This window comes from Arachis duranensis, chromosome 6 (assembly GCF_000817695.3).
Source record: "Arachis duranensis cultivar V14167 chromosome 6, aradu.V14167.gnm2.J7QH, whole genome shotgun sequence".
Lineage (NCBI taxonomy): Eukaryota > Viridiplantae > Streptophyta > Magnoliopsida > Fabales > Fabaceae > Arachis > Arachis duranensis.
In genome coordinates this window covers 103,352,659-103,364,714 of record NC_029777.3, presented here as the reverse complement: position 1 = coordinate 103,364,714, position 12,056 = coordinate 103,352,659, and the positions used below count along the sequence as shown (strand labels likewise).

At 33.3% G+C, this 12,056-nt stretch overlaps 1 protein-coding gene across 1 annotated transcript; it reads left to right on the top strand.

Annotated features, from left to right (window-relative positions):
• Positions 1-1,325: 1,325 nt before the first annotated feature.
• LOC107495287 (uncharacterized) lies at positions 1,326-1,600 on the top strand. Its single transcript, XM_016116395.3, has one exon. It carries the CDS (start codon positions 1,375-1,377, stop codon positions 1,573-1,575), a length of 201 nt encoding a protein of 66 aa, XP_015971881.1. The 5' UTR covers positions 1,326-1,374; the 3' UTR covers positions 1,576-1,600.
• Positions 1,601-12,056: the final 10,456 nt, after the last annotated feature.

Sequence of the window (12,056 nt, the reverse complement as noted above, 5' to 3'; positions counted from 1 at the left end):
CGGCGGCCCCCCTGCCCCGCCAGTTTGACGGTGCGGGTTTGGCGGATTTTTTTTTAATTCGGCGGGCTCTAAATCCTAGCTCGACCCGTCTTTTAGCGGGTTTAACGGGTTGGCCCGATGGGTTTAACCCGTTTTGCTACTCTAGACGTATCTAGAGAGAGATAGATCCCTCTTTCTTATCCTCATTCGTCCGGATGGGTCTTTGTCTCGTTAGGACCCAACCTCTTTCATAGTTTTTGCTAGCTATCGAATCTCTCATTGTTCGTGTTACGCAAAAGACGCCTGCCCGTATAAAATGGGACAAGCGTCCGTTTGTTTAACTGTGCATGGGTCGCGTTGAGTTGGGTTAGAACAGAAATAAAATCAACCTTGATGTTAATTTTAATCTTAATGTATAAATACATATAGAAATCATTTTGTTTTTGGTATAATAATTTATAGAAGTTATAAATTATAAACGAACAAATAAAAAACAAAAGTCATGGTGATTGGGGTTTTTTGGGCGATTTTCATTATTTGGTCTTTTTTTTTCTTGGACATGAAACACTATTTGGTGGTTACTTAAGCTTGGAAAAGGGTAATGGGCTGCAACTAGTCAACTACAGTCCACAAATGAAAATATAAGTATAAAAAAAATCGCAGCCGAGGCCTGGGTTAGATGGCCACTTTGTGTGCCTCCCATAGAGCTGCACCGACTTCAAGTCCTCATGAAGGAATATAGAACCATTTATGTGTACTTCCATGTAGTGTGTGTGAGTGAGTTGTGTGGGTGTGTAATACATGGATGTATGGATGTAATGCCTAGGATTGGGGGTTGTCCAATCCACTTGACCAAAAAAAAAAAGTATAAAAAAAATCATCTTTTTTTAAATAAAAATGTTATATAATTTATTAATTTAACAAATTTTAATTTTTATTTATTATATTTTATATCAAATTTGAAGTTTAAATATTTTATTTTTTATTTTTACTTTTTTATTTATAATAGTAAGACGAATTTGCATTTGTCTATATAAAACTAAGCTCTCACTGTCTCACATAATAATTAAGTTGGTAATATGGTGAAAATTTATATGTTTTTGTGTGAAATTAATAACTGATAATTATTAAAATTAGGTAATAATTTAATTAAATTTATTAAATTATTTAATAATTTTTTACGATAAATTTTACATAAGAGTTTTGCGATATAAAAAAAAAAAATGTAGAATTTTCTAGATACGCGCTCTGCCGTTGACCAGGTGCCACTCACTCTTCCAGAAGAAACCATACTCTTCCTCACACGCCACAAACTCAAATTCCATTTATAAATACCCCCTTAAAACAACCCTTCTTTCTCAAAGACTCACATAACACGCTACTTTCATCATAACCATGTGCCTGGTATTTGTGTGCGACGAGGACGAGAGGGTTTTAGCGAGGCAACCAGCGCCAGGGGCGTGTCCGTACTGTGGAGGCATGGTGCAAGCAACGGACGTTCAGAAGCAATGGCGTTTCTGTTTTCTTCCTATCTACTTTAAAACCAAGCGCAGATATTATTGCACCATGTGTACTAGAACACTCCAGATCCAATAGATTCTACAAGACTACAACTTATTCATTTTTTGCATCTTTTTATGATTTTGATTTTTTTTTTTTTTTTTTTTTTATTTATTTTGATTGATTCATTGACAGAGGAGCTACTCTGTTAATAGACTAAGTAGAAGTCATTATGTTAGGTACTAGCACGAGCAAGATTAATTAACTTCCAGTTTTGATCACAAGTCTATGTATATATAACAAGTATAGTGAGTTGTAAATTATTTTCTTGTTTGGATTGGCCATAATTTTAGTTTACCTTTGGACGATATTTACACATTTGTAATATTATTTTTAATTATAATGAAGTAATTAACGGTTATTAACCGTTTAGTATAGCATAAACAATAATGGTAATATTTTGTGTATTGAATTATTGTATTATTTAATAAAAAGAATATTTTTTAGTGTGTCATAAAAGAAACAATATATATGTTGATAAGGTATATTTGTTAATTTTAAAATTCATTAAAAGACTTATAACTATTAAATAGTTATGTGATTTTTTATTACTATTTATTATTTGAAGTGTGTAATAAAAGGAAATAAAAAGTGTGTTTGTAATTTTTTTATTCGAGAAAGTTAACATCTTTATTATTGTTAATTAAAAAATTTATCAGTTTTATTATATTTTAAGAGAGTATTATCATCAATTTTATAGTAATTAAGTGTAGGGATAAATTTTTCTTAAAAAAAGCGATCAAATTATCTCTTGAAACCATATTTATATTTCCAATAATTTTAAAGAGATATTACTTGAATATGATAAAAAGATTATTATGAATCAAGAATTTGTCAAATTGGATTGCTTTGATAGAACAAATTTTAACAGTTAGAAAGATACAATTTTTTTTTTGATTCTCAATTTTGCATATGTGATTGACTAAAAAATTACAATAATTATTAATGCTGTTGAAAATTTTACACCAAAAGAGAAAATAGATTATCAAATTGAAGAAGAAACGTCATGAAAATATTTTTACATGTCGAGGTTATATTCTTAATATTTTATCCAACCTACTTTATAATCTCTATATGTCAATTTAATTATTATTGGAGATTTAGAAGTTTTTGAAAAAAAAGTACAATATTAAACGATATGGCACAGATAAGTTTATTATGAGAAAATATTTTGAATTTATTATGAACGATGCTTGTTGTGGATCAAATTTATGAATTACAAATTTTTGTAAATAGACTTCATAATTTACAAGTAGTGATCCTTGAATTACTATAAATTTAAGCAATTATTTCAAAATTATCTTCATCTTGTAATGATTAAAGGAAATTTTTTTTACATATTATTAAGAACTTTACAATTGAAAAATTATTAAGATATATACGTATAGAAGAGTAACTAAAAAATTTGATACTGTGTATCTTTTTTAAAATTTTAAAGTGAATCATATTGGTAAAGATAACACCAATAAGAAAAAAAAAAGTTCTCAAAAGATTTAAAGCAAGACAAAAAGAGATAAAGAGAATATTATTATTGTCACAATAAAAAATATTACATTAAAAAATGTAGACTTGAAAAAAGAAGTACCAAAATTTCAACTTAGTGAAAAAGAAGGATCTAATTCTATGGTTATAAAAAAAGTATAAAATATGCATATTGGTATGGTTACAAAACTCAATATGGCAACACAAAAAAAATCATTTGAGTGGTGGTTAGATTTTGAAATTACTATTCACGTTTGCAATGACCGTAACTAATTCAAAATATATAAAAAAGTGAACAATAGAAAAATCTTAATGGTTAATGACAACTCAACCAAAATTTGTGGTCAAGGAACTGTGGAATTGAATTTTACATCTGAAAAGAAATTAAGTTTAAAAAATGTATTTCATATTTTGGATTTGAAAAAAAAATTTAATTTTTATTAGTCTCTTGTGTAAGAAAAGATTTAAAATTGTAGTAGAATCTGATAAAGTGATCTTGTTTAAAAAAGGATATTATACTAAAAGTATGTTTAAACTTAGTATTAATAAAGTGAATATTTCTTTATATGTTGTTGATTCTTATGATTTATAACATAGTAGATTAGCACACTTAAACTATAAATTAATTGAATATATGTATAAAAATAACTATATTGATCTTAGTAACAAAGATTTTAATAGGAAATGTGATATTTACGTACAATCCAAAATCACTAAATTTTTTTTCCTGAAGTTCAAAGAAATAGACCTTTATTAGAATTATTTCATAATGATATTTGTGAATTAAATGATAATATTACTAGAGAAAAAAAAAGATATTTTATAATTTTTATTGATAATTGTTCTAGATTTATTTATGTGTATTTACTTAGAAATAAAGATGAAGTTTTTGAAATATTTAAAAAATATAAAATAGAAGTAAAAAATATGTATGATAAGAAAATAAATTTTTTTTAGTGATTAAGATGGAGAATATTTTTCTAATAAATTTGATAACTTATGTGAACTATATGGTATTGTGCATAAATTTTTCACTTCGTATGCTCCACAACAAAATGATTTGGCAAAAAATAAAAACTGTACCTTAGTGGATATGGTTAATTCAATGTTACTAAATACAAAATTATTTTATAATTTGTGGGATGAAACATTATTAACATCATATCATATCCATAATAAGATATCATCAAGACATAGAAATATTTTTTCTTATAAAATTTGAAAATAAAGACCTAATTTCAATTAACTGAAAGTGTGAAGGTGCTTAACTTTTTATTGAGTTCTTGATCAAAAGAGAACCAAATTAGGGGCAAGATTCATAAAAGGTATTTTTATAAGATACGCTCAAAATTCTAAAACATATAGAATATTAGATTTAGTGTCTAATATAGTTGTTGAATAAAGAGTGGTAGAATTTATTAAAAATAAATTTATCAATGATTTAACTTTTAGTTCACAATATCCTAAAAATAATACTAGTGTTTCACAAAAAATAAATAATTAAAATATTAAATGTCTAAGCGATAAAGAATTGATTGAACCAAGAAAGAGTTTGAGAGTAAGAAAAGAAAAAGACTTGGGTCTAGATTTTATTTCTTCTCGGGTTATAACTTTTTTGGTAGAAAGAATTGGGAATTCTGTGACAAACAAGATTTCTATTGTGATGAATATAAAGGGTAATCCACAAACGTTCAAAGAGGCTACGAGGGATTCTGCCTTTTAAAAAGAAGCAACAAATGATGAAATGGACTCAATATTATCAAACAATACTTGAGTCTTGGTTGATTTGTCTCCAAGATCAAAGCCTATAGGATGTAAGTGAGTATTTAGAAAAAAAGTATAACACTAATGGTTCATCAAAAACCTTTAAAGTAAGGTTAGTGGCTAAGAAATTTAGACAACAAGAAAGTTTAGACTATTTTGATACCTACACACATGTAGTAAAAATGACTTTTATTAGAACGCTTATAAGATTAGCATCCATTTATAAGCTTCATATATATCAAATGGATGATAAAACAGCTTTTCTAAATAAAAATCTTAATGAAAAAATTTATATGGAGTAATCGAAAGGCTATGTACTACCTAAAAATGAAAAAAAAAGTTTGTAAATTAATTAAGTTTTTGTATGATTTAAAACAAACACCTAAATAATGACATGAGAAGTTTGATTTAGTTGTGTTATCAAATGACTTCTTACATAATAGTGTGAATAAATGTATTTATTCAAAATTTAGAAAAGATTATAGAGTAATTATTTGTCTATATGTTGATGATATATTAATCATTGGAACAAATTTAGAAGAAATTCGTATAACGAATGAGTATATAATTTCTAAATTCAAGATGAAGGATTTAAATGAAATTGATATAATATTAGGCATAAAGGTGCATAAGAATTAAATTGGCTTTATTTTAAGTCAATCTCATTATATCAAAAAGATATTATAAAAGTTTGATCATCTCACAATTAAAGAATTCAGTACACCCTACGATCCTAATTTTAAATTAGAAAGAAACGCAGGAAGACCTATAGCATAATTAGAATATGTTAGTGCTATAGAAAGTTTAATGTTTGCAATGAATTGTACCAGACCTGATATAACATTTGTTTTGTGCAAATTATCAAGGTTTACAAGAAAATCTAGCAATCAACATTGGAAAGTTATTATGTAACACCCTAATATTCAAATCTTTATACTCGACTCATAAGTCAATGATACTACGGTGGTACGACTCTCAGGTGGATTTTTAATATAATAATATAGATAATTTCGGAAAGAGTATTAATCGAGAAGTCTGAAAAGAGTATAAATAAAATTGCGAAGACGTATCACTCACGTTTCGACAACAAAAAGATAAACCGTGAAGCCGAAAATGATATACGGACAAGGCATAAAGGAGATTAAGAGATAGATAACAGATAGATATATATAATATAAGTAAATAGTCACTAGTCGCGACCCGTGAAGTTTAGGCCGGTTAGAGTACAGTATGAAAGTAGTTGACAACAGTATATCCTAATCTCTCCTAAAGGAAACATGAGAGCCTCTATAGGCAAGTTCAAAAGAGTTCAATACATAATATAATCCTTTCAAAACAAAGGTGGAGAGATTCTAAGCAAAACACAAAGTAGAGAAAATAAGGATCTTCGCCGTCTCTTGGATGACCCACAACTCACTTCTGAACACCTGGACCTGTATCTGAAAAACAAGAGATATATACGGAATAAGAACCCCGGGCCCATGGGTTCCCAGTACGGTAAAAGTGCCAAATAAATACAATGCGCTGCAATAAAAACTCACTAAGCACCCTAAACTTCTTCAACAATTATCCATCCTAGGTTCTCGCTAATCCATGAATAGGCAACTGTCATAAGGAGTGCTAAAACTAATTCATGTTTCACATATTTCCCAACTCGCTGACTCTTCCACGAATCAGACTCAGAATCATAAACAAAACCATCACTAGTTGTTCTACCTCAGCAATTCTGTATCAATATATCATACCCTCACCTGGAGCTAGTGAAACCACATCACTGCGTCTACCCAGGGAGCTCAAATTATCTCATCAAGAACAGCCCTCAACATCCACCGACACCAGCATGAGGGGCCTCTCAGTTGTACAAACACAAGCAATACAGGCAAGTAATACACAAATAAGGTACAAGTAGAACAAGTAGCACATAATCAGTTAACATAGCATATATGATGTAGATATCCAAAACAAATAGGTAAACGCAAACAATTCAAACATATGCAAATGATGTATGCCTGCCCTATGGCTGATGATATCATCTGTCGGTTATATAGTCAACCCGACATGTCCTGGTAGCTAACCATTGGACAGAAACACCCCTTGCGGAGCAAGTAAGTTTGAGCTACAACCCCCTTGCTACTACCCGCTCAACCCAGAGCCAGTGGAATAACCACTACTGCAGCTACTACCCAGACGGGTGTTCAAAATCTCAACTTGGAGTGAGTGGATTCACCACTATTGCCGCTACTACCCAAGCGTCACAATCTCTGACCTGGAGCAAGTGGGACGAACCACAACTCTTGCTACTGCCCAGGATCTCAGAATATACATTCTTTCAGTTTAAAAGCAACCCTCATTATTATCAAATCTCAAACATTAACCTGGAGCAAGCGGGACGAACCACCACCCTTACTACTACCCAGGTATCACAAATACATTCGTTCAAAACTCCATAATTAAACTCATTTATCATAAACATTCTCAAACCCGGAGCAAGTGGACAACGCCACTGCCTACTACCCGGGGTCACACATCACATTTCAACATTTTTCACTATTATCCATTTAACACATTCATTCATTAATCATATATGCATTTATACTCAGCCATAATCAATAATGGCTTTGCCGTAACCCAACAATAACTCAGCCATCCGGCTCATGGTTCAATCAAGAACCAGCCATTTATCAATAAATATAGCCCTTCGGCTCATGGCATACACGGTACTTCCACCGTCATCCTCCATATCTCATATAATCATCTTTGATCATCATTGATCACAACTTTTTTTCTTGCTTCATTTGCAAGTTACCATATCCCCTAGCTCATTCCTCATTGCTAGGCATATCATAAAGATTTAGTACATAAGGGGTGAGATCGGAGGCTTAGAAGTATGAGATTCGGCTTTTAAAACTCAAAAATCAACTTTGGCATGAAAACAGGGCCACGCGTACGCGTCTTCCACGCGCACGCGTGGATGGCCACAAAGCTCATCGACGCGTATGCGTCATTTAGCGAACGTGTGGATTGAAAAATAGCCAAACGACGCGTATGCGTAAGCCACGCGTACGCGTGGGTGCACTTGCGCCACAAGCACAAAACTGGCACAACTCTCGAAAAAATGGCTGGGCAATTGGTGCAGCGCATTGACGCGCCCGTGCACACCACGTGCACGTGTGGATGGTGCCTTCTTGAAGAACGACGCGTACGCGCCAAGTGCGCCTACGCGTGGAGGGTCATTCTGGTAAAAATTTTCTAAGTTAAAAACTGCAGAATTCACAAATTAAACCCTCATTCTTTCAACGGACATAACATCCTCGTTTTAAATCATTTTTTGCCCGTTCTTCGAACGGCATGGACATCCCGGATCCAATTTCATTTCTAAAGGAGTTTGGCACAAAATGCGGATCCGGAGTCCAAGTTATGTTCCGTCAAAGTATGCCCAAAAATCATATTTTCATACAAAACCACAAAGTGTCATTTTCAAAACAAGCCATTTTCAACCCCTTTTGAAATCAACCAAAGCATGTCAATTTCAACCCTTTTGAAATCAATCAAAATATACCAAAATCAACATCAAGCCTCCTCAACTCATACATTAACACCTTCCCACAATTCACAGAACCACCATATAACCATTGTTATCCATTTCAAACAAATGACTAAATTACAAACACATTAACATGTCATACATCCTTCCTCATCCCAATTTTCAACGATACTATTTCCAATCAATCATCATTATACATAATCAATATCATACTCACTATCACATGGTTTCACCCACAAATCAACCTTAATCATTCCTCAAGCATATATCACAACATACATATCTCTCATGCATCATCATACCATTAAGGCATCAATAATCATAATCACATATATGACCACATAATATATCTCAACTAAAACCAAACATACCTCATCTATGTAATTTCATCCAAAATTACCAAATTCCACACTTCAACTCCTCAAACCTTATTATTCAATAACCAACTCAGTCATTCATATATTCATTATCTGAAATTCATCAAATCACTTGTGTCATCATACAGTGCATATATCAACTTACCTTCCTTACCTCTTTCCGGCCTTCGGCCCAAAATTCACGGCCTCTGGCCCAATTTCATAATTTAAATGCATAAACCACAAATCAATACTCATTACCCAATACATCAAATTCCCAATACACCAAGCATACAAGACCACACAATTCTCAACCCAATCATTAATTCACATTACATACCAACTATGCATATTAGCACTAACCATTTACATAATCCAAACTTAATCCTAGGGGCATCTAGCCTAGGAATTCTCATCACACCACACGGTACTTAAATGAAACTTAAACCGTACCTCTTGTAGCCAAATCAATTGAGCCTCTTCTATGGAAGTTTCCACCAACCCTTTGCTCCAAGCCTCAGCAAAGCTCCACAAGTAACACCAACCTCCCAATTGTGCATCAAAATCACCAAATACACTAACATAACCAATTTCACATACATACATCAACCTAAGGCTCATAAAAATGACAAATCACAAGGGTTTGAGCACTTTTTACCTCAGCCCATATGAAGTAGGGATAGAACCCACTTAGAATCCATGTTGGAGTATCCCTAAACACCCAAAATCACAAGATTTCAACACTAACTACCCAAAAATATGTAACAGTGGGGAATTTCGAAAACTGGGCAGAGATGAATAGAATACTCACCACAAATCTTAGATAGAATTGTAGAGGATGAGAAGAGCGACGCGTGGCCGTAAACGGCTCGTCAATCGGAGCTCCGTAGCTCAAGTTACGGTGGTTTGAAGATCAAAGAGAGTTAGGTTTTCTCTCTTCTCTTCTCTCTTCTCAATTTCAGCGCCCAAACCCTTCCTTTTAGGGTAAAATAAGCTGAAATGCTCATAACTAATATTTATATATATTGGGTATTGGGCCCACTTAGACCCGGTTCACTTATTTTTGTCAATTGGCCTAATTTTGGACCAAAACCTTTAAGATTAGCGCTTTAAATCGCACTTCAAATATTTCTACCTCCCCTAATTATAATTCTTCATTTCTTAATCTTATTTACTCATAATCAATTTTCTCAACTGTAGTACCAGACAGGTCTCAGCCGGTACTGCTGGTCAAAATTCTACTGCACGCTTTTACGCAAAAAACTATGTTTTCCGACCCGAAAAAATTCGCTAAATCCAAATATCATATTTAAATCATCAAATTCCAATTGTCAAATCCTCCAACCATAGTCGCTCCAATTTAACTTATTATTTAATTAATTTTGGTTAGACCGGGTATTACATTATACCCCCCTAACAGAAATTTTCACCCTCGAAAATTCCATCCATCACTGCGAGTACGCGCGCGTAGTGTGCCTTTATATCCAACGCATAAAAGCTCCAAGGTCTTTTTACTTTGCGCGCTTCCGTTGTCGCGCTCTGATTTATCTATCTCCGAGGGTCTCGGTCATTCATTCAACGCCGACCAACAGCCTCGTTCCTTACTTTTATCGTCTCATTAATAATATTGCCATCATCGTTAATCATAGCCATCATCCCACATCACTATAATCAATTAAAGATCATCACCACACCTTAATCATACTCCATCCCTATCCTCTCTCTCTGCCAAGCCAATTCCTCTAATCACAGTTCAACTCCAAGCATAACCTCTAAACTTACTTTCTTATTCTGAATCCCTTGAATTTCTATATGACTTGCTGTTGTAAAGTCTCTGACTCATCAATCAAAAACCCCTTTCATTCCTAGAAATCAAATGAGTTTGGAATAACATGCTAACAAAATCATAAGAATCTGACTTCCTTTAATAATCTATAAAATCATTTGAAACACATCTCTTTTGTTAAAGTTATTCAAATCAAAGGTCCTTCTCAAAACTATAACAAAAACTCTTTCAAATTCTTGGGAAAAATTGACAGCACCTCTCCTAAAAACTGGAGTTTACCACCCGTCACGGGTTCCCTCAAACCAATCTCAGTACCACATCAGCATTTCAATTTAATGGTTTTCACATTTGTCTTTCAAAACCAATCATTATAAATCTCAATCTAAATCCAAGGTCACTATGATCAAACATCATAATACTCATCTCTCAAACACGACAACTTGCACTCTCTCATCATCTAAATCCAATTACGCATCAATGATAATTTCCTCATCCGCTTTAGAACCATCAAAGCTTGCAGCCGCAATCAATTCCAACTATTTGGAAATCATTACTTGCAGTAACCCGCTTAACCCTTCTAGTATTCAAACTTAAGATATTATAGTAAACTTTTACAGCTCCTATTCGTAGCTATACTGTGTTACTGCTTCCGCAAGTTTCTGCTATTTTGTTCTGATCTCTCGTCTAGTACTAGCTCTATCACTTACTTCCTCAAGTACTCAACCACAACTTAGCATGACTGGCATTTCAAATCAACATTTCCAAATCCATCATTTAGGACCATTCCTTATCTATTTAAATCAAAGGAACTAAAAGTCACGGGTTCAATCCGTTTCACCAAAAATCCAAAAATCAACCAACTACATAACAAACATAACACATCATTCTCAACAGAAAATCACTTACATCACAGGCATTTATCCATTTGTATTATGGCAAATCCTTACTCGGACCATCCGGTTTGCTTCTCAGTCTAATATTTAAGCTCGACATTCCCAGTTTTACTGTACATGCAGTATTATAAAATCACGCACTATCCTTTAAACTTGATTATTGCAATTACCTCAATCTTACTGTCGCAATCGGCCCGCATCCTGACTCTCTCCTTGTTGGCAATTTCTTGATACATGCCCTGGTAACCCGCACTTGTAACATACACCTAACCCCAATCGGCACGGCCTATTTGGGTGATGACTTCTACATCTCTGACAGCTCAAAACATCAGAAGCAGCCGCTGCCCGTTTTCCCTTACCGTTTCTTTGGGACTCCTCACTCGTCGCAAAGTTATTCCGTCCTTGAGGAAAGTGTTGTATGTATCCGCTCCCCTTAAACTCTCAACCCCTTGGTGCGAATCCTTGGTTGTGCTCTCCATGACTTCCTTTCTCTACAACCCTCATTTTCACACACTCTTCAGCAATTCTGCTCTTATTCACTAACTCTGAAAAAGTTCAGATCTTCATTGGTCCCACTGAACTTAAGATGTCGCTCTCGAGCCCTCCTTCATACTTAATGCATTTTCATTCCTCGAAGTCTCCCGAAGCTCCCTGATACATGCGGAAAAACCTGAATAGCTCCTCAAATTTGT

Excerpts from the sequence above, each read along its gene's own strand:
- LOC107495287 (XM_016116395.3), top strand. The coding sequence starts at position 1,375 with ATGTGCCTGGTATTTGTGTGCGACGAGGACGAGAGGGTTTTAGCGAGG.